The sequence below is a fragment of the Quercus lobata genome, chromosome 5, assembly GCF_001633185.2.
Source record: "Quercus lobata isolate SW786 chromosome 5, ValleyOak3.0 Primary Assembly, whole genome shotgun sequence".
Taxonomy (NCBI): domain Eukaryota; kingdom Viridiplantae; phylum Streptophyta; class Magnoliopsida; order Fagales; family Fagaceae; genus Quercus; species Quercus lobata.
This window is the reverse complement of record NC_044908.1, coordinates 39,846,691-39,874,558: the sequence shown is the minus strand read 5'-3', so window position 1 is coordinate 39,874,558 and position 27,868 is coordinate 39,846,691. Positions and strand designations below refer to the sequence as shown.

Genomic DNA, 27,868 nt, shown 5'->3' with positions numbered 1-27,868 from the left:
TTTTCAAATAAGAGGTACAGGAGAGACATGGTTCGAAGTTAGGACCACTTGCTCTTGATATCATGATAAATTACTACTTGTCCCAAAAACTAAAGCTGTTGTGAAATGATTTAATCTTTTTTTTTTAACATGTTTATTTTGTTTAAAAATATAAGCTAGGCAAAAGTTCAAATCTAACCTAGGAAAAGTGAGGCTTTAAAAACCTGTACATAAGCTAAATAACCCCAAAAAAATGGCTAAACCAACTAGACACTTTCATGGAGTGTTATTCCCAATAGTTTTTTTTTTATGAATACTATTTCCACCCTATAGAAAATTTCTTTAGACTTGCATGACTTCCAAATATCGGTAATGAGGATACTTAGAACTGGCAATAATTTTATTGGCAATTATGTGAATTTTATATTAGCCTCAGTGCATCTAATATATATATATATATATATATATATTTTGGGGGGGGGGGGGTGGGGGGTTGGTTTTGTTGGTGCAGCTTTGTAACTTTCATGTGCAGGCAACTCCAGCTTCAACGTAAGTTCTATTATAACATGTTTATATATTTTGACCAATCTTGTGTGCGTAGAAAACAAAAGATTGCTGAGTTTTCAGTCACTATTCCCATTCTCTGGTTCCTTTGTCTATGTGCATTTTGTATTTTAATTTACTGGTGTCAGTATCCATATGCTTGTTAATATGCTATTGATGATGCTATCCAGGATTATTTATTGTTGTAGATTTGTCTCAACTTAGTAATCTCCAAGAGTAATGAATAACAGATGGGCATAGCATAATGATTTTGGAAAACTTTTGCACCCCCCTTATCCCTTCCCCTTCCCCCCCCCCCCCCCCAACCCAAAAAAAAAAAGAAGAGATTAAAGAAACATTGCTATTGGTAGGATATGCATGGTCATTATGGGTGTCTCTGTGGTATGCCCTGAATACTTTTGTTTAGGTCTTTATGATTGGCTCTCCTGTTTTTGGTTGGTCCTCACAACTTCCCACTTCACTAAATTCCCCATAGAAAACAAAGTTGAACTATTGAAGGATTACTTTGTGATAGTTTGTACCTCTCTGCCCCATTGACCCTTGATAACGTTTGGTCACAGGTGTAACGGTTTTACCATCCAGTTGGCTGATGATTATATGACATGCTAAAAATAAAGATAAAAGTCCAAACTGATGTTGTAAAAACCAGAGAACTTCTCTATTTAATGATTAATGTTTTTAGGTAGGTATGCTTCACATGCACCCAATGGGGTTTTAAAGCCATGACTTCACCTTCCATCTATTTGTATGGGAGAAGCAAGTGCCTTTGAATTAGAGCTCATTGGCTTAGTTGATGGGTAATGTTGATTAACTGTCTGGCTTGATTCTGACTTAAAGGCTTGGTCTAAAATACATAGCCTAGATTTTGTCCATACTGTTCCATTTTCAGGTTGCCTACGATTAATAATGTGTTTGGGCCTTCTTTATTCTGAAACAATCTTTGTTGGCTTCATCAAATGACTGAATTGAATCAGTTGATCAGTATGCCTGCATGTATGCCTAAGATATTGATTAATGTGGAATGTGGGTATTTTATTTTATCTTAAATTTGTTTACTGATGATATATTTGGGTATTGCAGCTGCTAATGGTGTTGTTATTGTGACCGAGAAGGAACTTCCTTCTATCTTGGTTAATGAAGAATTTGTGAGTAACTCTTTAAGTTTATAATCACTGGATTGAGGTTTTGTTGCTCCATATTTTTATTATTAGCTCTCTTGTATTGGTTTATGGTAGGTACTTCTGGTGATGTAGTGTTTAGAGGCACTGGCTTGTAAAAATTTAACATGATACGTGAAAACCAATTCTAAAGTTTATTTGTCACTTCACAGGCCTAAACATATCTTCTCTCTAAACATGTGAGTTATCTCTAATTTTCTAGAATGTTGTGGCTGCTTTGTTTCAAAGCCATCCCTCCTCTCAATGTTTTCAATATTCAAATCACCTAACATTTTGGCTGCCAATTAATATGTGATTTTATTTCATCTCAGGTTCAAAAGATACAGTCTCTCACATCAAATATTGGAATTGTTTACAGGTTTGTCTTCTGTGTGTTTATTTGTAATTTTGAAAGTTAAGTTTTACTTCTGTGATTTGTTAAAGCGTATTGTTGCATTAAATTTCTGGAAGTAGTTATAAATCCAATGTCTCATGGCTTTCATATAACCCTTACTTTTCATGTTCTTTGAGCAACAACTCATAGCCTTTGATCTCTTGACATGGGCTTTGATCTAATAGCTTCAAATCAGAGTGCTAGTTGGTAATATTACCATTAGTCTCATGATACGGGAGCAGTGTAGAATGTGCCTTCGATGATGAGCTAAAGCTTCATTTGTCAACTTAGTTAATCCAATCTCCTGTATACTTTATATTTGTTGTTTGACTTCATATGGCTTTTATTTTTCTTAAAAAGGGTATTTAGTCTTGCCACATTGTCGCATTCGTTAACAGATTAGAGCTAGGAGATTAGTGAAAGGAGATATAAACACCTAGCTAAAAAAAGGTTGTACCTAGTGCACAAAGCTCTTTACTTTTGTGTGGTTTGAGAGAGGTCATGGTAGGTAGTTTTACCCTCAATTGTTTTGGAGATGCTGATTCCCGGACTCAAACCCACAATGTGTCACTTTTGGTGAATCAACTACTTAAGCGTATTCAGGTGTGGTTTTGACTTTTGATTTCTTTCCTATAAATCAGCAAACAACTTGATCTGGCTTTTTCTTGTAACATGGACACCTCAAAAGGGTGAAGCACCTTTGTCAGCCAACCAACTAGGCAATACCCACCAGCTGGTCTGGTAAACAAAGATGGCAACACACATTTAGTTAATTAGTAGAGCTGTACCTTTAGGTTTTATGTAGACCATACGGAGAGAGTGGAACAATAGAGCATTTGAAGGGTTAGAATGGTCCATGACAGGTTTTAAGATGCTTTTATTGTATTCCTTATATGAATGGATGAATGCTTTATCATACCATTCAAGTTTTAATTTGTTCAAGTTTCTTGATGATTGTAATTTCCCTTGATTTGACCACCTGCGTCTACTTCTTGTGTGCAAGGTGATGTTTATATTTTTAATAAAGTATTACTTATTCAAAAAAAAGAAAAAACTCCCAAGCAAGCATCTAGGCATTATTACTACTTCTACCTCAGTCTATGGATTGGTTTTTTTTTGGGCCTATTACTATATATCCTCTGCTTATTATTCAGTTTCTCTTGCCTAAATTTAAAGTCTATGCAAAGCCTTTTGCAGTGGTATGGGTTCAGATTTTTGAGTTTTGGTTTGAAGTAGGAAGCAGGCAGAACAATATCATATAGTATGTGGTCTCCATTCCAATATTTTGCTAAGTTGTGGTATGACATATGTTTATCATCTTGATGGAAGCTCTTATAAACTACTTTATCATCAGTCTGTTCCCTGTTAATATACTGCCTTAGGCATACAGCTGACTAGTATTCTGCTTTTCAAGTACTAAATCTCTTATGAGTTATGACACTCATGAACATACACAACTAGCTAGTAACCTACGCAATGCGCAAGAAAATTCAACAAATACGATATTTTATTTATTTATTTATAAATATAGAATCTGATAATTATGACAGTTATTATGATTGTGTTTGCATATAGAAATATTTATTCATTATTTATAGAAAATATAATGTGGCAATATTCTAATGGATGGTGTAAATATATGAGGTTTATAAGGAATCTGTATAGAATTTAAACTCATTTAAAAAACATATTTTAGAAGAATGACAAAACTTTGGGCTTTCAAAATCAACAAAAGTCAAAGACTATGCTTTTTATATACATTATAGATTATATCTTATTTGGGTCATGATGATTTGTCATTAAGAGGTTTCTTGGACATAGTTACCATGGTATTGGTTTCAATTATAGCATTTGGTTGTGTTTTTTTATTCCTTACCTTTATATACTTTGCTAAATCAATGCAACTAATTGGAGTGGAAGGATTTAATTTTGTACCATGTATTCTACATCGCTTACAATTCTTTTCTATACAGTGAAGATTATAACTTGCATGCAAATGTCATGCTTGTAGGAACCAATTCCTGTTACGCAACTTGTAACGGAAACTGCAACTATTATGAAGGAGTTCACTCAGTCTGGGTAATCAAAATATCTTTAATATGATATCAAATGTGTCTCAATCATCATTCGATTTTGGTGGTATCATTTCTAGAATTGTATTGAAATAGAGAGATGAGTATTAGGTGTGTGGAAAAATTATTTGGCCCCTATTAGGTCACTTGGACTCCTCATCGTCAATGATTGATGGCAACAGGCAAGCAAAGTGGTGGATGGTAGCCGATGGTTGGCAACGGGCAAGCAATGATGGCCTGCCAGGAATCAGGTGGACCTTGTGACAGCTGGTGGCCAGTGGTTGGTGGCACTGATGGTTGGCAACTGGTGGCCAATGGGTGGCGGCAGGGGCAGTGGCTAAGCCAATGGCAGCAGTCATCACCCCGCAGAGAGGGGGTGGGGAAGTTTCAGCATAGAGGAGTTAAATGGGATAAGGATGGTAGGGATAAACGCAAAGCTTTTTTAAAACAGTTTATGCTTTTAAAAAGTGTAAAGGTTTTTGATTTATTAAAAAAAAAAAAAAGTGTAAATGTTTTATGCCTATTTGCTGTAATTTTCCGTTGACTAAAATTTTCAGACGCACCAAATACCTGGAAACACAAAAACAGTTTATGCCAAAAACAAATGAAACCTTAGAGTTTTGTTGTTTTTTGGGTTGGTAAGTAGTGTTACATGCACTCGACAGTTCTTGAATCATGACCTCACTCTCCTTTCCATTATTGTTGGAAGCAGAAGTGCCATTTAAGCTAGAGCTCATTGGCTAGGACCTTAAAGAGTTTGTGATGCTTTGTTTACTTAGAATGGAGCAAGTGACCCTGCCAAAGCATAATGTTGGAGTCTGCATTTTTTTTTTATTGTTGCCTGGTATAGAGATTTATAAATTTTGCTTTTTTCAAACCAAAATATATGGCATAGGTCAGAATTACCTATTTTGAAAAGGAAGAAAAAGGATGCAAGCTGTGGGAATATAAATGTTTTTTTTTTTTTTTTTTTTCTCTTTTTTGAAATTGTAGAACTTTTGAATGCTCCTAGAACATGCATTTTTAGTGTCATTATTAAATTTGAGAAATGTAAGTTATTTGACTTTCCTGTCCCTGATTTTTTCATTATTTTATTTCAAGGCAACAATCAGCCTTGCTTTTGTTATTGGAATGGAACTATGGTTAATCAGCTTGACCATATTTTTCTAAGCATCAGAAAGTTAGGAAAGCATGCTTACTATTTACCTATTTTTTTTATGAAGTTCAATATAGTTGATTCTTTCCTTTTCTTGCTAGTGGTGTAAGGCCCTTTGGAGTACCACTGCTGGTTGCTGGGTTTGATGACTATGGATCACAATTATACCAGGTATTTGTTTTTCTGATATGCTTTAAATTATAGTTACTAGCCGGCTGCAATTTATGACTGGATTATCTAATGGGTTGCACCTCTGAACATGTTGGCATACAGAAACCTTCTTTTACACTAAATTTTATAAAATTATTTTGTCTTTGCCTTGTCTCAATTGCAGTATGGTTTGCTTTTTAAAATATTAATTGATGCTGTTAGTGACTAATATTGACTAGCTGTAAATGTGAAATTTCCAATTAGGTTGTAGCATAAAAAGAGAGTATAATTATGTCATGAAAGTAAAATTACATCTTTTCTTCAGTTACTTTGGCATCTAAAGTTAATTCTGCAAATATTGATTGTTATTATATGTTTTTCTGTAGATGGATCTGTTATTATATATTTTTATGTAGATGGATCCGTCAGGTTTGTATTTCTCATGGAAGGCCTCAGCAGTGGGGAAGAATGTTTTAAACGCAAAAACATTCCTAGAGAAGAGGCATTTGAATTAGAATTTTGCTGACACTTGCATTTCAAACTGGTTTAAGTGCTGGCTCTTCTTTATTTTATATATTTTATGCTGTTAACATTGACAATATTTTGAGGTCACATGCAATCAGTTTGACATTTTTTTTACTAGTAATGAGAAAATTTTATTAGTATATCAAAAAATTAGTCACCCAATTATACAGGAAGTATACACCAGGGACAAGAAACAATCAAACACACAAATTACAAACATCCATCAAAGAAAAAACCAAAACAAAAATAGAATGACTGCCTATTACAGACAGCCAATTGATGTAGGACAAGGGGGAACAAGGTAATCTGATTTAGAACTGTTGGGGCAGATCTGGTATTACCTCTGTTTTGAGGGCTTAGGTTTAGGTTTTGGTGGGGAATAGGCTAGAAAATAAGAGGGATAATAGGGTTTCCAAAGGGGACATGGATTTGTAGGGTTTGGGGATGAAGGAAAACAATCAAGGTTTGGGTGGCTGTTCCTGTGCTGTGAATAATGATCCGTGAACAGTAAACGTGAATAGCAAAATTAAAGAAAATAGAAAATTCTAGGAATCACACCTAGACTTCCTAAGCATCACACCTAGGGTTCATTGGCATCACACCTCGGAGAAGGTTGCATCACACAAACTATAAAAGAAAGCTTCATAGCTCTTAAATTCTGAAAACATTCATTAATAATCCACTCAATAGAAAGTATTACAACTCTTTAAATAGAAGACTAATACCTAATCCTAGTTGAACTAGGATTTCTTAAAACCAAACTAGGATTTCTTAAAACCCTAATAAGACTTGGACTTGGACTCCTTGGGCTTTATTACTAAACCCAAACTAAATAACCAAACTTAAAATAAAGCCCAAAAGAAGATCTAATGGACTATTAGCACAACCCATTCTAGAATATTATGAAATTACAAAACTGCCCTTGATACATAAAATCAAATAAAATATAATAAATCTGTCTTCCCATTGCCTCCTGCATCACCAATCCAATAAGGTTTTCAAGAAAAAAAGTATTCTCAAAACTCCGATTCTTTCCCGCCAAATGCACCACATCAAGCAATGAGGAACAACCATCCATATAACACCATTCTGATATCACCCGAACTTCCCTTGCCCAAGTACCTTATATTGAACATCTGATCATGATAGGCATTCTGGACTTTACGCAAATAGAACTCTGCCTTCCTAATTTTTTAAAATATCATTTATTAGAATAAGCATCACAACATACATCCAAATTATTAGAAATGTAAATTAGAGTTTTATAACTGGCATGGTGTAACTCAAGACAACATCTTAATGTACAATTTAGGAAGAGGGATAAAACATGATGTGACAGTGATGCATCAAGCAAATATCTGTGACTAGTGCCTCCTAGATGCCATTGATTCTGAAGGGAATAGGTACTTTACTCCTAAAAGAACAAAATCATGTGCAGGATCCTCTTTGGAAGTACATTACTCCTAAAAGAACAAAATCATGTGGAGGATCCTCTTTGGAAGGAATCTCCATAATAATTAGAATTGGCTTGTTGTAGCTATCTACCAAAAGCCATATCATATTTGCATCCTAAAGATCAAAACATTCAAGGTCCACAGACAACACTTGCAGAATGCAATCTGAAAGCTTTATGCCTTTCTTCTCTTGATTAACCGAAAGGGTATCAATTTGAAACTTTACAAAGTCTGGGCCATCAGACCTCACACCTGAATCAACCAAACCATCAAACCTCTAAACCACAAAGACCAACCTAAAGCAAAATAAACCACTACACAAGAACAGGGGAAATCCAGCACAAATTCAAAGAGTCTTACCTATCATTTTTTATTTTATTTTAATAAACAGTCTTTAAGTATAGGGGTTGAGATATATGGTAGTCAATGTGTTTGGATTGCTCTAGTTAACAATGGGTAGTATAGACCATAATTGCGGTAATAGGAACACAAATCTAGAATATTACAAAAGAAAATTAGGGCTTATAGATTAATTGTAAAGAGAACATATAAATCCAAATATATGTAGGTAGGCGATTTCTCCTAACAAGCAATATGAATCATAAATTCATAAATTCCTCCCCACCCACCCCGTACACGATACCCAAAATACAAAATTAGACTTCGGCCATATCAAATAGAGAGAGAGGGATCAATGATCAAAGGTGCGATAAACTCTAATCAATTGAACTAAAAAAATACTAATCCAGAGAAAGAAAACAACTTGGGGAAAGAAAACGAACATGCTAATAATTAATTCAAAGATTTCACAACTTGCATGAAATTAGGGTTTTTTCATTTTCATCCTTACCTTCAACTATAACAAACCGATTTTGATCAAACAAGTTTGAAAGAGAAGAATTTTGAGGGAGAGAATGAAAGAGAGAATGGGGTAAGTCTGTTTTTTCTAAGAGAGAACGCGAGAGCAAAAAGTTTTTTTTTTTTTTCTTTTATATATTGCCTACTTGACTGGTGACAAGTATTTTGTTCCAGGCTCCTATGGGGTGAGTTTATGGAAAACTATTAGTAGTGGCTAGTCTACTTTTTCTCGCTACATACAGTTTCAAATTGGAGATGGGACTAGAGTAAAATTTTGGCATGATTTCTGGTGTGGGGATAATCCTTTGAGAATGTGTTTTCCAGATTTATTCAGAATCAGTAATGATAAGGAGGCTTATGTGGCTGATCTTTAAAGGCTTATTGTTCTAGTATAAAAAAAATAAAAAAGAAGAAGAACATGAGAATACTTGCCCAATCCTCCATCTCCATTTGACATTAACCTGTATAGTTCTTGAATCTAAAAAATTGATTATTGTAGGCTTGTAGGTAAGGGCAATCGTGTATGTATTCTGCTACGTTTTTATGCTCATAATGTTGGACAACACTAACTGTGTCTCCACTTAGTTTCTCGATGTGTTGAGTGGGGAAAACCTTCTGCTGTTAGTAACACTCTCTATTCTATGTGTTCGCCCAATTCTTGAACAGGCTGAAAATCTTTTCGGATATCCATTTGTGCACCTATTATGGTACAATTAGGTGACCAGAGATTCTGCCTTCTCATTTCCCCCTACATCATAGATGAGAACCTAATAATTTCAAGAAGGAACCTTAACTATCTCATACTTGACATTTCTACAATACTCCTTGATGAAGATGACGACAATGTTGGTGATGAGAAGGTGAACTTGGCTATTTTCATTCTGTCCATCCAAAAGTATCCCTTGGATCACAACATTCACAACCTCAATAACATGTTGATGTATGTTTCTCCTTTCTCCCTATACATTCCGAATAATCTTTCTTTGCCCCTGGGGGTGAGTTGCATTGGTAGGAGTCCTGGACTGGCTTGCAGGGGTGTGCTGGTTTGAGTCACATGCTTCAGCGAAAAAAAGTTGTGGTGTCATGATATGGATAACCCTAACGTACCTAGGGTTGCCCCACACCATGTTGAATTCGGGTTTAAGTGGGTAGGGTCGGTGACCACAAGCAAGAGAACCTTTTTTTCCATTTAAAAAAAATCTTTCTTTATTATTATTTTTTTTTTTTAGTTCTTAAATAGATAGTGAGACCAAATGCATCTGGTGTTTTTGGCTAGCATTTACGACATAAACACCTATTTGATATCTACATAAATGATCTTACAAAGCCTATAATTAGATATTATGCTCAGCATATCTAAACAAACCTACATAATTAATCTTGCAAGATCCTAAGCATTTACAAGATGCTAAGAGGCTACATCTTATTAAAAAGTTGACCAATCGCCTTCTAAACATAACCCTTTATCATGTGGGTCCTCTAAAAGGACTCACTATCAATTTTTTCCCTCCATGCACTAGGAGTCCTCCTATTTGATTTGCACCTAAGAATTAACATTACAATCATTTATTTTTTGTACCTAGGATGGCAGAAATGAAGCAAGTGTAACATTCAAAGATATGGTTGCTTCCTTGAAGATTCTACATTAAGAAACAACTATACTTAAAGAAAAGAAGAAAATTGGTGGTAGTAACTGTTTGAACTTGTGAATTTTGGAAATGTATTATTACAAAAAACATTTAGTTTTGAGGTTATGCATGAACCTTTTTATTGCGCTGTATACTTGACTTATACACAAGACAATTTACTTACAATTTTTTTTTTTTGAAGGAGTTAACCTTGTTGCCTATTCCCCTACCAAGGGATTTTGGGGTTTAATCAGTTTATTCCTCATCAACTAATCATCTAGTATACATGGTGAGATAGAATCCAATAGAGACAAAGACACATGGGGCATGATCGCCCCTACTCATTCACTTTACTACCCTACATTTGATCCCTAAGTGAATGACTAGGGTTTAATTAATTTTACATAGATATAGGGGTACCACACACATCCCAAATGAATATGTAAATCAATATGACATTATAACATGCTAAATACAAAATAATAAACCAAAAATAGCGTAGGCAAATAAAAGACCAGTCATATATACCTAGAAGAAAACTTAAAAAATAAAAAAAACTAGTCTTTAATAAATTTAAGCAAAGTGGACTAATTGTTCTTTGCTTTGGGCTTAGATGCTCCTACATCATTTTCAAAATTCAACAGTACTTGTGAGGATTTCTGTCATAGAGGGAGAAATAAAGATGCTTTGTTTGTTGATTGAGGATAACAACAATGGTTTTCTTACTTGTTCTTGATATTATGGTTTTCAATTTACCTCGCATAACATCAATGGAAACTTATTGATATTTATAGGGGAGTTTCTAAAATGATCTTGAATCAAGAAACAAAATTTATTTTTATTGGGTTCTTGTTACCTAATCCGTTCTTGTACTTTCACTAGACTGGTTATCTCATTACTTTAGCTATACTATATGTGGGTCTGCTTCTGTAGTTTTATCATGAGCATAGTTGTTCCCTTTAAGTTCACTCATGTTTTGCCAAAGGGTGTTATACTGTTATTTCATTTTTCACTTATTTCTCTACTTTTTCTTCTTTATACTTGAATAGTTGGATGAAAGCTGTTGCTTGAGAATTGACCTCCAATTTCCTTGGAAGTGAAATTGATGCAGGAGCAAAAGCAAAATTATTTTAGAATTTATATTTTCAGATTTTTGTATTTATCTTATAGGAAATTGGATAACTGTAGACTTTTATTTTGATAGGGATTAGTATTTGAGTTCAGTTAGGATTAGTTTTGGTATGTTTTTATCTTTATCTCTTTATTTTCCAGTTCTAGCTCTATATAGAGACTAGTTTATTTGTATTTTGGAATGGACATGATTAATGAAATTTAGATCGGATATTTTTCCAATTGTTAGGTGTTGACTCCTAACACCTTAGGTGTTGATTCCTAAGAGTCCTTTGGTGCTAATTCCTAATGGTGCTGATTCCTAAGGGTCCTTAGGTGCTAATTCCTAAGGGTTTAGCCTGGTGCTAATTCCAAGCAACCTAAGTGCTGATTCTCTGCATCAATTTTGGTATCAGAGCAAACAGATCCAATTCCAAAAAAAAAAGTCTTTGTCGTGTTTCCTGTTGAACCATAGTAACCCATCTGCCTGAAATCAAGACCAAACCCCGTGAAGCCCAGGCTACAACAAGACCACACCCTGTGAAGCACAGGATGACTCCAAGCAGCAAATTTAGCAATCCAGGTTCATTTTAAAATTCTTTGCTGAAGTTTTTATTTTTTATTTTTAGAGAACCATGGTAGTACCCCAGCCGCCTATTTTTTATGGATATAAAAATCAAGACCCATGGATTTTCAAATGTTGGACATTTGAGGTGGAACAATTCTTTTCACAAGTGCATTTATCAAATGACAAACAAAAGATGTGGTATGCCAAAACAAGAGTTGCCAGTAGAGCTTTAGAGTATTGGAATCATTATGAGAGCCTTCACTTTAGATGCCATTGGTCTCAAATTACTTGGGAAAGAATGAAAGAAGATCTTTGTATTGAAAATTTCCCACAGTACCTTCACAAGGATCTACAACAAACTTCTCATGGCAATTTACAAGATCAAAGAACAAGTATGAGGCAGTGCAACAATGCAAAGCTCATTCATGAAGTATCTGCCATACGCCAAGTCTTAGGAAATCTAATGAAAACTGTTGAAGACTTGGCTAATCAAATGAAGGGTTTTCAAGACTTGACTACTCAAATGAAGGAAAATCAAGTACCATCAGACCTTGATATTGACAACAAAGTGCAAGTATCAACCGAAGTTTCAATGTTCATGCAAAACAACAAGAAGCCTCTATACTTGAAGAATCATACATGGTGCATGCAGATCTACAGTTTGATAAAGTCGAAAAGGTTGATACTTCAATTCCACTCATTGAGTTTGTAATTCCAGAAAAGTTACCTGAGGTAGAATACAAGGTATATCTATTTTCAATGCTCCCAAAAACGATTCCTCAATTACAGCAAGTGTTATGTGCCAGCAAGTGTTATGTGCCAGATTTTTCATTCTTCAATGATTTAAAACTCGAGGTTGAGTTTTCTCCAACCAAGGGAGTATGATGCAGGAGCAAAAGCAAATTATTTTAGAATTTATATTTTTAGATTTTTGTATTTATCTTATAGGAAATTGGATAATTGTAGACTGTTATTCGGATAGGGATTAGTATTTGAGTTTAGTTAGGATTAGTTTTGGTATGTTTTTATCTTTATCTCTTTATTTTCTAGTTCTAGCTCTATATACGAGACTAGTTTATTTGTATTTTGGAATAGACGTGATTAATGAAATTCAGATTGGATATTTTTACAATTGTTAGGTGCTGACTCCTAATGCCTTAGGTGCTAATTCCTAAGGGTCCTTAGGTGTTGATACCTAAGGGTTTAGCTTGGTGCTGATTCCAAGCGTACTAAGTGCTGATTCTTAGGTTTATCCTTTACTTTTCTTGTTCTTTTATTTTTCTATTAATTGTCCTGCATCAGAAATGTGTATGCAACTGATTCTCATACTAATAAAAATATGTTCAATTCACACTGCAAGGCCGGTTCATGGACTTGCAAGTAATGGGTTTGAATTTTAGTCCTAAGAGTAGATGTATTGCAGAATAACAAATTCAGTTATTCTTTTTCAATCATTAATCTTTTGCATCAATTTTAACAAGGCTAACATAGCATTATACTAATACCTCCTATTCAATCAGCTTGCAATGTTCATGATGAATGTCCAATGAGTACAGGAGAAATTTTGTCCAAAGTTTTTGCATTCTAAGAGAAGGATGTCGATTAGTTAAGAAGTATTAACTGAGAGGTCTATTGGAATATTCTGTTTTGAATTTTTTTACTTTAAAATATTTTTTAATATATCTTTATCTGGCTCTAGTCTAAAACCCAATGAGAATTTAATGTAAAATTTTTTAGAAGACTGCTACTTACCTTTTGATGGCATTGAATCATGAGACATCTTGCTTAATAGGCAAGGTTTTCATCCCCTGATATGGGGAACTTGTCAGGGAGTTTTGCCTACCAAGCAGAACCTCATGAGGCCTTAGATTCTAAGGGAGTCTTGCTGTGAATAATGCCGAGATGGTGAAGAGTACGAGTTGCATGCCCTTTGGTCATGTAAGTTTTCTCAACAAATGTGTCCAAAGCACTCTACCCTTTGATCAGGAACGTAGGGAGTCACTTGAGGTCTTTTAGAGATTTGGTGGAGTGGATCCAAAACAGATTCTCCTCTAAAGATATAAGACTGTTCTGTACCGTGACATGGAAAATCTATAGTTGGGTTTATCAAACATTATACTGGAAAGCACAAACTTGTGGGTTTATCAGGAACACATCTGTCCAGTTCCTTCCCTCTCTGCATGAGGCCATAAATTTGAACTACTTCTGCACACGTGTGGTGTATAGAGGCCAGTCATGGTGTGCATAAAGCTAACAAATCTGCTAAGGCTCTTGCCCAGAATGCCTTTTGTAATAAAGTTACTAATGTTTAGGTGCAAGAAGACCCTCCTATGTTGGCTCAGCTATTGGCTGACAATGTTATTCCTGTGTAAAGTTCTCTCTTTTTCATAATAAAATTGCTGCAATTTATTTATTTTTTTTTTTTATGTTTAAAAAAAATAATAAATAAATCAGCTGGCCTATGTAACATAAGAACTATATATAGAACCATGGAAGCATCAACAACCAGCATCCAACTTTATTTAACCAGGTAAAAGTTGGCACTAGCTTATCCACAACTTTGTTTTTCTGCACAACCAAGCCCCGATGGTTCTGGTGCATTAGATTTAGAAAGTCACAGTCAAACAAAAGCATGATTTTTCATTATTCTTTTTCAATCAACAGAAATGTTCAAATAAAGTTTTACAAGATAAAGAGTATATTGATGATGACTTATATTAAATATATACAGCAACAGTTTATGTCCATGTAAGTTCAGAAATCTTCTCTATAAGCGATGAACTCTGTGCATCCTTGCCTTGAGATGAAATCAATATCATCACCAATAAAGTGTAAAACCTGACTTGAGTCCCATAACCAATACTGCCAAGTTGAGCAAAAGCTGACGGTAATTGTGTATTGCAACATTGCTTCTTGCCCCCAATGATGACTGGCCCACCTTCAACCAAACCCAGGCTTTGTGATGGGCAAGAGTTTGGAGTGCTTGTCAGAAAATCAATTGAAGAAAGAAATAAAACATCAAGAAACCATTGGATATTAGAAACTTAAAATAGTTACAGGTTTTCATTTTTTTGGTCTTTATCTTGCGAGGATTGGAACACCACAGGCTGCAGGAGCATGCTTCCCCTCTTTGTACACAAGGTTCCCTCTTACAAAAGTTGCCAACACTCTTCCAGACAGTTTTGTTCCCATATAGGCTGAGATACTCTATATAAAGGAACATGGGAACATATATTAGTGACTTCAAAAATACTGATTGCGTTCACAGCAATAAGGTCGAGTAAAATTCTAAAAGTTAAAAGATTTTATAACAGGAAAATCTCATGTATGAAAGAAAGATATAAACAAGTGAATCGGACTGAATGTACATAATAGAAGACATATAAGAAAGACATACAGGATGCTTAAAGTATACAGGATAGTCATCATTGAGGTCAAACTCCACATCCGGTTCCCATATGACAATATCTGCAAGGTTTCCAGTAGCAATTGCACCCTGCATGATTATATCTAAAACTCAGATGAAATATTTCAGCAGGTAATTGTTAGCAATCATAAAAATTGGCTCCTGCCACCAATATTCTTACCTGCTCATTGATTTCAACACTCCATTGTATCAAACTTACTAATGCCACTTCAAGAGACACTAAGATAGTATATGTCAGTTTTTAGGTTACAAATTTGACTTTATAATGCAACTCTCTCTCTCTCTCTCTCTCTCTCTCTCTCTCTCTCTCTCTCTCTCTGTGACAAAAATTATGTATTTGAAACACTATCATTGTAAGATTTCATAATTTCTGTATGCTTGCCTTTTTTTTTTTTATCGGGCAAGGGAGATAAGGGGGATATCATAAGAATTCCATTAGTTATGTACATTCATGTTTCACGGCAATGGCTAAGAACAAAGTCGCCACTGTACTTCATATATTCCTAAATATTACATCACATCTATGAATTTGAAGCAAAATCAAAGTTATCACCTTTAGCTCTTGTCCAGCAAGTTTGGCAGGCCTCTCACTCCACCATAAAGCTAACTGTTCCAAAGTTACCCCATATTTCTGCCCATATGACCATGTCACAGGAAGAACAAACTGCAGATGCTCCCAAAAGAATACCAGTTAGTTATTGAAACCACAATAGGCTGTTCTCTTCTTGCACATATTCAACATCAGAATTCGAACAAATTAGTCTGTTCTCTGCTAGGTTTGGGGAGTGATTAATGTGTTGAACAATATAAAAAACCTACTAAAGCCTTTAAGAACCAATTTGGGGAGGGTTTGCACAGGATATGACAATTCGAAATTTTATCAGAATTAACGTAACATCAAAGTCGAGCTTTTTAGAAAGAAAAAAAAAAGGATCCCAGGGTTACATTACATTAATAAGGAAAAGAAAGAATACCCATAATTATGACATAGATAAGTCATACCAAATTCTCAATAAAAAATAAGTTCAAATCAATTACATTATTCAAATTAGCTAAAATCAGCCAAAAATCTAGCGTCTGCACCGGCACGTTTAGGGCTGTTCAGGTGAGGAGTCAACCTGTTGCGCACAATTTTTTTTTTGTTCAGAGGTGGATGATTGGGTATCTCAAGAGCTAAATATAAAATAGTTGATTTTCATGCCCCACACAGATACACACAACTAAGCAGTAAATTCATGTCTCCATTTCTTTTCTTTTCTTTTCTTTTCTTTCTTTCTTTTTTTTTTTTTTTTCCTTACAATCCTGAAAATTCTATTCCATGATACAGACAAACAGTTTTGTATATTAATCAACGTTTGGTTACCATCAATAATAACAAGGTTCCTCAATCAAAGACTAAGATGTTGTTATTTAAAAACCACATAAGCAAATTCAACAAAGCGTTAGAAACCAAGGAGGTTGATCCTAAATGAAAACACACCAACCTGCAAAGAGGATATGCCACCCCAAGCCCTCAAAAAGTTACCATCATCAAGCAGCTTGAGCTCTGGCACTGTTGGTGAATGATCAGAACTTAACATGTCGATATGTCCTTCCTGAAAATAGATGGAAACTATTTAGAAACAATTGATGATGTATAACAAAACCATGGGATATAAGTGGATCATGGAATATAAAATACCAACAAAGCTTCCCATAGTTTTTCTTTATTGGCTGCATCACGGATAGGTGGAGCACACTTAAAGCGAGTATCTCCATCATGGATCTCTTCTGCTGAGAAAGCCAAGTAATGGGGGCAAGTCTCAACAGTTATGCTGTCACCACCATTTTTTGCTTCCTTTAACAGAAAATTGAAGTGAGAGTAATATTCTCAGTCAAAAACAAGAAAGCATTCGCTTTGCATGCAGGAGTACAGTTTGCTACGGATTAACAGAAATGAATGACTAAGAATAAATCATGTGGTCAACCTCAGTTAGCTAAAGTGAAGGATCCATTGAATTGAGTTGAGGTGAGGAAGAGAACAGCAGTCACAAGGACTTTGAACTCTGATTAATGGCCAAGTTTATCTATATATACTAAAAGCATGTATATTTAGAAGTCATCAATGATTGGTAAATCTATTTGGTAGTGGATGCATATAAAGGCAATGACAATTTGCATCTTCTTTATTAAGTATCATGCCAATTGGGACTACATACATAGAAAGAGTACCTTAATAAGTTCTAAGGAAGAACTTGAATCAGACAAGTGAACAATATGAAGATGAGATCCTTCTGCAAGGCCACCACTCCTTGTCTCCTTTGTCACTGCTACAAGCTCCCTAATAGCTGCCTCCTCCCTGATTAAAAACAAAGAAGAATATCATTAATCATGTAAAGTAACATTGATAGAGATCAAGCCCTTGAAGGGTGAAAAAATAATTAACAAATGTTCTGCGTTTTGAAGGGCATGGATAATTTTAGAAAGAAGTATTGATCTGATTTCTAGAGGTGGTCAAAACTATTTTGAAAATATTCTGTGGTTTTTGTTTCTGAATCATCAAGATTGATACTTGTTGGGTGTCTGCTGGAAATTCTAATTTGACTCATTATACATACAAATATCAGCCAATTATCTAGATTCAAGACGCATTAGCCAGTTTGATACCAAATGCATGTATATTAGATAGCAGCATTAAGTTCGAATGGGCGATTGACCGAACCAATATATGCATTAGTATCAGAATGTATCCTATTTCATAAACCTTTTTTTCTCCATTCTAGAAGTACAATTCAAGCAATAGCTCAATAACCTGCTTACTTCTTCATGATGTCATAAGAAATATCTTACCATGAAGGTGGCCTAGTCTTCAGATAGGTTGAGTAAGAATGAGCATCATCACTGCCATCTTTAGCTTCCAAGTGGATTTCAGAATCTTGTTGAATCTCTGCATGTACAAGTAATGGTCTTCTGTATTTTGCCAGGACAGACAGTCCCTCCTGAGGAATAAATTATTGCAAACCATTTGCAAATATACAAAAATACATCAGCACTGCAAGAGACAGATTCATCCAAAAATCATCTCTGCAAGACTGGCAAGCATAGACCAGGAAAACTAAAAGGTATTGGGAAAGAAGTAGAGGAGAATAAAGTGAGCATGTGATGTATTGCAATAAAGGTGACATCCACAATTATTTATGCATCACAAATTAAATTGTTATATTGGAAGAGAATAACAAAACATTAGAAAAATGGAAATGCAGCATATTGATCTTCCAATAAGTCACTTACTGTAACTGTAACTGAATTTGCAAAATAGGTAGATTGTTAGCATGAACATTTGGGCAAAATAGCAAGAAACAAACCTTTATATGACTGGAATTTGTCATGGGAAAATCGTTGATCCCCGAAGGACACATAAAGGACTACAAAAAAGCACAGAAAACTTTATCAAATGACCTCCAAGATCATACTTATTAGACAAAAGAAAAGTTGGAGTCATGATGGTCTAGATAGACACTATACACATACTTTACAATGCTATTGTATTATCAAATTAAACAATGATGATGGAAGAAGAAACCTACATGATATTTATTTCCAAAATGTTCCAACTTTAGTTTGTGGAGCCATTGCTACAAGTCAGCTAAGTATAAAACTCTAAAAATCAATTAATACTTAAGATCAGGCTCAAACATGAAACGGCTATACTCATATAGAAGTTTGAAATATTATAAGTCCAATAACACTACAGAACCACACTGCTGAAACTTAGGTTCCATGAATTGGTGGTGGATCTTCAGTTGCAGTCCCTAGCTATAGAGTACTATCATTGTCTCTCTTAAGAAGATTAGGTTACTCATTATCTAATACGATAAAAAGATAAGAGGAAATTGATGCCTCCCTCTTCAGATGTGAAAATCCTTCATGAACCACCCAAATAAGTCATCTCACTCTGGAAGTTTTTTTTTTTTAAACGGTATACAGTAAAATTGGAAAATTATGAATTGAGGGAAATAAGGAATTGGAGGTCCTGCTTTTCAACAGAGAAGTAGCCTCACTAAAGAAGTCTTATGCAACCATGGTTCTCAATAAGCATCTGAAGAGGGATACTTAACATGCTATTATTTTCCATGAAAGAAACATAGACAGCTCTTGCAATTACCCTTATGCATGAAATTCTGTGGAAAGGAAATATTGATGGAACAACACAAGTTTAAAGGTGGAGATGGAGAACTGAAGATATTTCAAAATGGAAGTGCGGTCCAGCAAAGATTGCTTTCAAGCTTTGAGTCTCAGATCACTTTAGTAAGATAGTATACAGTTCAGCCCCTCTAGTTCTTGATCTAAGAAAGTTTTATCCAACCTTTTGCATGTCTTTTTTGAAAAGGAAAACCGAGCTTAATGGCTCATACTTACCTTCAAACCAAGAACACCAGCATTTAGGAGAGCCTCAAGAGCACTTGCATTGAATGCATTTTCCAGAACTAAACCTCCCCAGAAACCTGTTGGTAGTATAGTTAAAAACACTAGTCCTAGAATTATTAGTAGGCTAAGGTACAGGTTCGAGAGCATACCAACATCGACATAAATTCTCTCCTTTGCAGCTTTAATCTGTTAAGCAGAAGCATAAAAGTCAGAAAGAAAAATCAGTGGTTAGTTGACCTTATCTGCAGCTACTACCCATTAAAATTCATAAGTTCATTTCTTAATAAGGAGAGATGGATGGGATATGACAATATAAAAAATTTACAGATTTTATCAGGGGGAAAAAACCTTAGGACTCAAAGAAAATTTTCCTTTGTGTTGTGCAGGAATGTAATAATAAAACAATAAAAATTTATTTGTAATAAAAAACAAAGTAATCTACTGCTTCTTTTCTGTCCATACCTTGAGTTTCAAAGTCTCTTGAGACACAGTAGATGGGAAACTATTTAGAGGCATGTCAACCAATGTTGTTATACCACCTGTACAAACACAGTGATGCCAAATGATTTGGGTGTACATATATTATAGACTAGAGAGAAGCAAATAGATAAGAAGAGAAGAGATCAACATAAAAGAATCAAAGAATTCTGGTACTGCATGAGTATTATCTGAAATTTACAGAGAAATAAAATTGAGGAAAAAAATGATATTCAATGACCCCGGCTATCTAGGATATCCAGTAAACTCACCAAAAAAAAAAAAAAAAAAAATTCCAACCAAGGGCAACCTTGAAACTCAAGTATAGATGACACAGATTGCCATACCTGCAGCAGCTGCTTTAGTCCCGGAAGGAAATCCTTCCCATTCAGCTCTTCCAGGATCATCAAGATGTGCATGCCTGGCTTGAACATAATCCAAATCATATAAATTTAAGGGAAAAAGGGCATTGTTCATGTTCATTTAAAAACAAATACTTGTCATTGTTCATGTTCTTAAAAATAAAGTTATCTTGTTGAACTTAAAATTAAAGCTGGAGTTTGTATTTTAAATACCCCCAATTATATTTAATCTTATACATTCCATAGTAACACTATTTTAAGACAGTCAAATCAAATCATCTGTTATGCACTGCTAATTACAGCCTAAGTAAAGAATTACGTGAAAAAATAACTTCCAGCAAGTCTGCATAATAGTTCAATTCATTCTTGCAAGCAATAGCCAGTTGGTGGAGAACAATTGTGTAAATTCTGTTTTGCCTTTTAAGATAATAAAAAATTGCAGTATCTCATATTCTTTCTGCCAAAAAGTTAATAAAATACAACGCCCAAATATCACCTATCATGAGACATAGAAAGTTTGCAAATCAATACATCATTACATGTGACCCAAAATACGGCCACCAATTGCATGCAACTATTCAGGCATTCAGCGAGAAATAGATTATCCTGGATTGCAGTTTCCTAAATATGAAAACAGGGGACACATAAATGGGAATATGTTTCCAAGTCTAATAGGCATCTTAACACTTATATCCCTGCAGTTCCTGTCATTATTTCTAATATATATTTCCCCTTCTCAATAATCAAATCCAAAACCATCATGAAAATTATAAGTCTGATACATATATACGCAACAAAGAAATTAACCACAAGAAGGAGATAGATTTTATAGCTTACACATCAATCAGGCCAGGCATGACAACAGCCTCTTCATAATCAACTATATGCCCCACCTTGGATTTCCCCTGCCAGTCCTCTTCTTTAACAATTGATAAAATCTTCCCCTCTTTTATTTCAACTGCTCATTTTAACATTTCATTATAAATAAAATAAAATAAAATGCATTAATTAAGTGGTAAAATGATAATTACGAACAATCACGGTAGAATGAAGCATTTAGCATTAAAATAACAACATTTTGGGGTCAGCTATGAATCTCAAATCTCAATAGAGTCACATGTATTTTTTCACATCGTTTTATTCTATCCAAAGTCATACAATAAGCAACATTTTTATATTAGACACAAGTAGATTTTAACAAGGTTCTATATAATTTACAACCCACAAACCCTGATTTTATTTTCTCTATTTTTTCTCACTATTATTCTTGGGGGACTAATCATTAATGAACTACTAAAACAAACCTGAACCAGAAATGACACCTTGTGGTGTCACAATGCGTTTGCTGGTTATCCAATAGTGCTGGTAAGGAAGAAGGCTACACTCCTTCTGAGACGACTGTAAAACATGAAACGCCAAATTCAATTAACCAACCCAAATATACTACACTAATACACTAATTAAGTTCCTCTATTTTCGAAAATAATAAACAAAAACCAATGCTTAATCGACTCACTTCAAGACCCTGATTACGATTTTGGAAAGAAAGAAAAAAAAAATTATTTGGATGAATAGGCTTTGATTATTTTCTCAGCGACCAGACCATGGATGATATAAATCAATCACTAGGAGCAATATATAAATGGCAAACTAATATTAATAACAAAAAGAAGAAGAAAAACAAAATATACGACCTTGGAAGAGTTCTGGATGTAGAACAACAACAAAAAAGAAGCGAGTAGTGTCAGCAGAGGCAACACCCTCCATTGCAGCATATAATCCATTCTCTCTCTCTCTCATATACAGAGGACAGACACAAAAAGTCACAAAAACTACTGTATGTGTCTTATGTTATCTCTAAGAGGCTTATAGTACACTATTTTGCTCATCACTTAAATCGTGAAATCGTTTTTTGAAAACACTGGCTTGTCTTGTCACGCACAAACTCCCTAAACAGAATAATCAGAGCTGTTTTGGGGAGCAGAAGTATTTTTACTGTCACCTGTGGGGGAGGTAGTTAGTGTCACCTACCAATGACATGGCTCCGGCATGTTGGTTGTCAGTGGCAACTTTGTCAGGGAAACACAATGCCCTCGTTTGGATTGAGCGTTTTGCTCAATCTGCAGGTCTTGCGTTTTTTTAGTAGGTCTTAGAGCATTCACATCAGCTCATCTAAAATATTCCGTCTATTTTACACCAAAAATCTATTTTTTCTATTTTATACCATCATTTTTACAAAACAATCACATCAGTTCATCTATTCTATCACTTCTCTTATTTAAATAATCAATTTTCTTAATTATTTTATTATTTCTCTCACCTAAACCTGTTTTTATACGCGCTCTCTCTCTCCCTCTCTCATATTTTATGAGTATTGTTTATGGACTAACAAATTCAGTAAAACATAAATTTTTAGGTAAATTTGGGTTCCACTCCCACAGTACTATTTATACATTTAATAATTATTTTGCTATAGTGTTTTTAGTAATAAGTTTTAAGCGATATCCAAACACACCCTTAAAGACGCACTTGCATTTTTTAAAGAGTGTAACGATGCCCAATCACATTGTGACAAATTTAAAACTAAATTGAGGATTTTAAAAAAAATATTCATTTCCTTTTTTGGGTTTTTTTTTTTTTTTTACTTTCCTACCGTGTTTCCTCAAAACTTTCAACCAGAAACTAATCATTGTTCACAACGAGTGGGCCCATAGCGGGGTAAATTAGGGGTGAGCAAAACATCACCGGAGCCGACCTAACTGACCAGTGTTGACAACACCATCCCGACTCTACCGCCGACCAAATGAGTCGAGGTCGGCGTTCAGAGGGCAAAGCCCGTTCCGATGCCGGTGCGGTGCTACCACCAGAGCTACAAGTCCAAAACCGATTTCATTCTCGAACCAACCTATACATTTTACCTTTTTTTTTTTTTTAATAACAAAACGTGGTCGTTTCACTTAGTAATTTAACCACACTCAAAAAAACCATCAAAACAGTGTAGTTTTAAGCTAGGTTTTTTTATTTTAGCCCTAGTATAAATATATATTTTTCTCATCAGATCACTTAAGTCTCTCAGTCTCAGATGCCTCAGTCTCTCTCTCGCTCTTGCATCTTGCCTCTCGCTGCTCTTGGCTCGGCTGGCTTACCAGTCACCACTAGCTACCGCTGGTAACTCTATTGCTTTTAATCTTCAATAACCACTGCGTGGGTCATGGGTGAGTGCATGCAGGAGATCAATGTCAAAAGCGCTGGTTAGTGCAAGCAGGAGATCAGGGTCGTGGGTCCACGCTTATTTGTAGTTTCTAAATTTCTAACGCTTGCTTATATATCAATTGTTTTCAAGTTGAGTTATTTGGGCAAGGAGCTGTTTATTTGTGAAGATGGACAAGGTTTTTTTTATGTGTGAACTGTGAACAAGTTAATGTGTGAAAATTTTGTCAATTGAACATTGCGTGAAGTCTTGAACATGTTGTGTATTGATATTGGGCTTAAAGCCCAATTTTTTTAATTAAAAAAAAATAAAATAGTTTTATGTGTGAACTCTGAACAGGGTTTTTAAAAAAGAAGTTTGTATAGATGGACAGGGTTTTTTTTTTTAAGCGTGAACTGTGAACAAGATGATGTGTGAAAATTTTGTCAATTGAACATTTTGCATGAAGTCTTGAACATGTTGTGTATTGATATTGGGCTTGAAGCCCAATTTTTTTAATTAAAAAAAACAGTTTTCTTTTTTCTTTTTATATATTCAAACCGACCAAACCGATTAAACTGACCGCAAAAACCGCACCGCTATAAATCGGAAAACCAACCATGGTCGGTGTGCATCGGTTTTAGTTATGAAAAAATTGATCTCTATCGATTCAGTAATAAATTGAGAAAAAACCGAGCCGACTGAACCGCACACACCCCTAGGGTAAATCGCTGGTTCAGAGAGTATTTTCAAAGTACTGATGCCCGGACTTGAACTGAGAAACTCCTAGTCAAACTCGAGATGTTCTCAAAAAAAAAAAAAACTATAGATAGCCACTTTGAGACCGAGTGCCCAACCACTCAGCCAACCCCACTAGGGTTATTTCTTGAATTATATACATGGGTGAAGTCTCACATGAAATAATGATAAGAAGAATGAGTAATTAATATAACATAATTAAATATATACCTATTGAACTTAGGCCTTTTAGGTTAAAATATCTATTTATATGTTATATTAATTACTTTAAAAAAAAAATTTCTAAAGTTTTTTTTTTCTTCCCAACACCTTTTTTGTTTTTTTATTAAGAGGAAAGTTTGGGTCTAGTGAGTCCACTGGGAGCACTTTACCTAATGGCAGAGGGCGTGGTTGTATGATATTTGTATTGTTTCCTGATCTTTTTGGGAATCACCAGTGGGACAGTCACCGAATGGTGGAGAAGATTCGTTCAGTTTCGTTAAGTTAACAGGCCAATTCAAGTAAAAAGCCGAAAAACAATGAAGCTATAAAGGAATATATTTTGATAAAAAAAAATATATATATATATATATATATATATATAAAGAAATATACAATCATACAGCACTCAATTATATTATATCAACCAACGGGGGTTGGGATCAAGTGGTAAGCAGCTTGTTCTCGCTTAAGCAGGTCTCGGTTTCGAGACCTTGTGGATGCAGAAAATCCTCGTTGGGAGACTCACCCACCACAGCCAGGTGTGCGACCCGGGTCGACCAACGGATTAGTCGGGGCAAAGCCCCGGATACCGTGGTAGGCAACCAAAAAAAAAAAAAAAATTATATTATATCAAAAGATTCACCACTTTAAATGCATAGATAGCGTATTTATGTAAAATCAAAAAAAGTAAGTCTAGTAACACAGCTCGTTTCACAATTTTACCTTGTCATATGCCAACTCTTGAGTGATGGAATTATGGACCCATATAAACTCGCTATTTTATTTCCACTGCTTACAACTCGCCACATAAGCAAGGAATGACAAGAGTTGTAAAAATTGTTATGATAGTAGATTTACACAAAAATCAAAATTATTTAATTGTTTGATGCCATAATGAGTATGGAGGATTGGAAGCTTTACTATTATAAATATAATATAATTTTATATAATTTAATAATTAAAAAAAATAAATAAAAGTTTGTTATATATATATATATATTGTTATCATGTTATAATAATTTTTTATTATAAAATTAGCAATTCAGGAAAAAAAAATATTGTAAAGTTAGTGATTGTTTAGGCATTTAATTGGTTAATTGGTCCACTAAACCAAACATAACCTTAATATTTTAGCCATTTTCTACTTTAAGGTACCGTTTGGGTACCGATTATTGCATCCATGTTTGGACGCAAAATGCATTTCAAGACTTTTTTTTTTTTTTTTAACCAACATATATTGCACTGTTCATGGGACATGAACAATGCAAATAAGCATATTTACAGTAACCCTTTGGTGAACAGTAAATTTATTATTATTTTTTGGGATAATTATACTTTGCCCACCTGTGGTTTGCCTCTAATTCTGTGTCCACCCGTGGTTTAAATTTTGACACTTTACCCACCTGTGATTCTCACCGTTATCTAGCTGTAACCCACCTTTCCAATTTCCGTTACTCTAACACAGAAAAGGTAAAGAATAGAATTCCACACGGATCAAAACTCACTTTCTTCCAAAACTCACTCACTCCCATCCAACCTAATGAAGAACCTACACAATGCAATGCAATGCTAGTACATGTCAAGTGCTTCTTCAAACAACTTAGTAAATCTGAAGCAACAAAACCAAATTAAATCCAAGAAAAGAAAAAAAAAAAATCCAATAACCAGCAAGTGAGAATCTGACCCAGAAATGAAAAAACATCCAAATTTCTAAATTTCAAATTGATTTTCTAATTTAATCAAATACCCACAAAAAATAAAAAAAGAAACTTCAAGTTATTAATCCTCCTGCACTTACAAACCATTTGATGTTTGGCAAGATCTATATTTTGTGAATCAAAGCGAAACCAAGTTCGTGTCCGTTTGTAAAGCCGAGGACAACGTGGTCGTGTTGGACAGTCAGATCGGTCCAGTTTTCTCGGTCTTCAATCGGGACCTCCTTCTGTCTGATCAGAACCCCACCAAAAGTCAACAAATTACCGACGGCTAGGATTTGAAGAACAGAGAAGGAGAAGAAGATAAGGATGTGCGGTGTTAGTTTTAATTGGATAGAGATGCTCCCTACAACGGTCCTTCTATGCGGTTAGGCAACACCGATGGCTGATGGAGAGAAGTTGATTTAGCCATGGCTATGGTGTCATGGGTCTTGGCTTGGTGGGTTCGGCCTTTATGCTTTGTAACCTGGGCAAGGTGCTTGAGTTTGAATGGGGTTCTGTATTTTTTGGAAGAGATGGGTTTGGTGGGATTTTGTTTTGTGGGTCTTGCTTGGCTGTGGCCTGTGGGTTTGTGTAGTTAAGGTGTTTGGGTTTTTGCTGAGGTTGTGGTTTGTTCTTGGTAGATTTTCGGAGTTTGGCTATGGATTTGTGTGGGTAAGGTGTTTGATTTTTGGATGTTGTGGTTTGGGTTCTGCTTGGCTGTAATTAGTTTCTTCTTCTCTTTTCTTTTCTGGCTTTATTTCTTCGTGCAAAGTGTAACTCTTATTTCTTGGGATCCTTTTGCTTTGGCAAAGCATTGATACAACCAGTCAGTCCAGATTGGATCAATCTATATTTGTGCATGTTCATCATGTTTGTGCATGTTCTTCATGTGAGGAGTGTTTTGATCCATTTGGGGTTTTGTTTTTTACATTTCCTATGTTAGAGTAATGGAAAGTAGAGAGGTGGGTTACGGCTGGGTAACGGTGAGAATCACAGGTGGGCAAAGTGTCAAAATTTAAACCACGGGTAGGCACATAGAATTAGAGGCAAACCACAAGTGAGTAAAGTGTAATTATCCCTTATTTTTTAATTTTTTTTCAGTTTTCAGCAAAATAAGCGGTATTCAAACTCACCCTAAGTCTTAATTACTTTGTTGATACCATTTTTTGTCCACCCTCGTTTTGCATGTCAAGCCCCAAAAATTCCAAAAAAATCATTTTCTCACTGCAGGACTGCAGAAACATTTGGATCATCATGATTCAACTCGTTTAGGCATTGAAGCACTCAAAGTATCATTTTAGGTTAAAATGACCAAAATGCCCTTATCAACCTAACCAAATGTCAAAATTGGTCAAAATTCACCAAAATGACAATTTTCATATTTTAACATCAAACCTGAGGCTATTGGAGATTTTTATTAACTTTGACCAAATTTGACCTAAAGTTGATTCTCGACGGCGACTGAAAATCGAATTTTGACCCGAATGTCCAATTATAAAACCAAATTTATTGCAAATAATATCGAATTCCCTTTCAAACAATTACACTTGGGTCAAAATCAAAGTTAAAACAGTTGAGATATCTTGAGAATCGTGATAGGTAGATCAACTCACTTCCAGAGGCCATAAATTTTGATCTAGCCATTTGATTTTCAAAAATCAAAGTGATATGTAAACTAGACAGCCATATCTTTCCAATGCCACCAAAATCAAGTCAATCAATGTCTGGGAAGG

At 34.9% G+C, this 27,868-nt stretch overlaps 2 protein-coding genes across 4 annotated transcripts; one reads left to right on the top strand and one right to left on the bottom strand.

Moving 5' to 3' along the window:
• Positions 1-1,601: 1,601 nt before the first annotated feature.
• LOC115990450 (proteasome subunit alpha type-2-A-like) lies at positions 1,602-6,014 on the top strand. The gene is given in 7 exon segments (XM_031114285.1): positions 1,602-1,688; positions 2,033-2,079; positions 3,292-3,355; positions 3,739-3,753; positions 4,106-4,173; positions 5,424-5,493; positions 5,889-6,014. Coding segments are annotated over 7 exon segments (450 nt in total). The 3' UTR covers positions 5,988-6,014.
• Positions 6,015-14,235: 8,221 nt separating this feature from the next.
• LOC115991776 (allantoinase) lies at positions 14,236-22,421 on the bottom strand. Of its 3 annotated transcripts, XM_031115683.1 has the most exons (16): positions 21,983-22,421; positions 21,593-21,686; positions 21,126-21,246; positions 20,274-20,347; positions 19,912-19,988; positions 19,599-19,635; positions 19,441-19,526; positions 18,387-18,446; positions 17,872-18,020; positions 17,254-17,380; positions 16,724-16,879; positions 16,527-16,637; positions 15,596-15,706; positions 15,013-15,111; positions 14,673-14,822; positions 14,236-14,570 (listed from the first exon to the last, which is right to left on the bottom strand). In XM_031115683.1, exons 1-15 carry the CDS (start codon positions 22,070-22,072, stop codon positions 14,694-14,696), a joined length of 1,521 nt encoding a protein of 506 aa, XP_030971543.1. In that variant the 5' UTR covers positions 22,073-22,421; the 3' UTR covers positions 14,236-14,570; positions 14,673-14,693. The 3 variants fall into 3 exon arrangements, with proteins under 3 accessions (XP_030971543.1, XP_030971542.1, XP_030971544.1); XM_031115682.1 differs by having other exon boundaries at positions 14,236-14,822; XM_031115684.1 differs by lacking the exons at positions 21,593-21,686; positions 21,983-22,421 and having other exon boundaries at positions 14,236-14,822; positions 20,274-20,351; positions 21,126-21,214.
• Between the last annotated feature and the right edge of the window lie 5,447 nt (positions 22,422-27,868).

Bases quoted from the DNA above. Each gene is read 5' to 3' on its own strand.
- LOC115991776 (XM_031115682.1), bottom strand. From the start codon at position 22,072: ATGGATTATATGCTGCAATGGAGGGTGTTGCCTCTGCTGACACTACTC. The intron at 20,348-21,125 runs GTAAGCTATAAA...TGTTCAAGCCAG, and splicing joins ATGCCTGGCCTGATTGATGT to GCATGCACATCTTGATGATC. The intron at 19,989-20,273 runs GTATGGCAATCT...GTGTTTGTACAG, and splicing joins GACTAAAGCAGCTGCTGCAG to GTGGTATAACAACATTGGTT.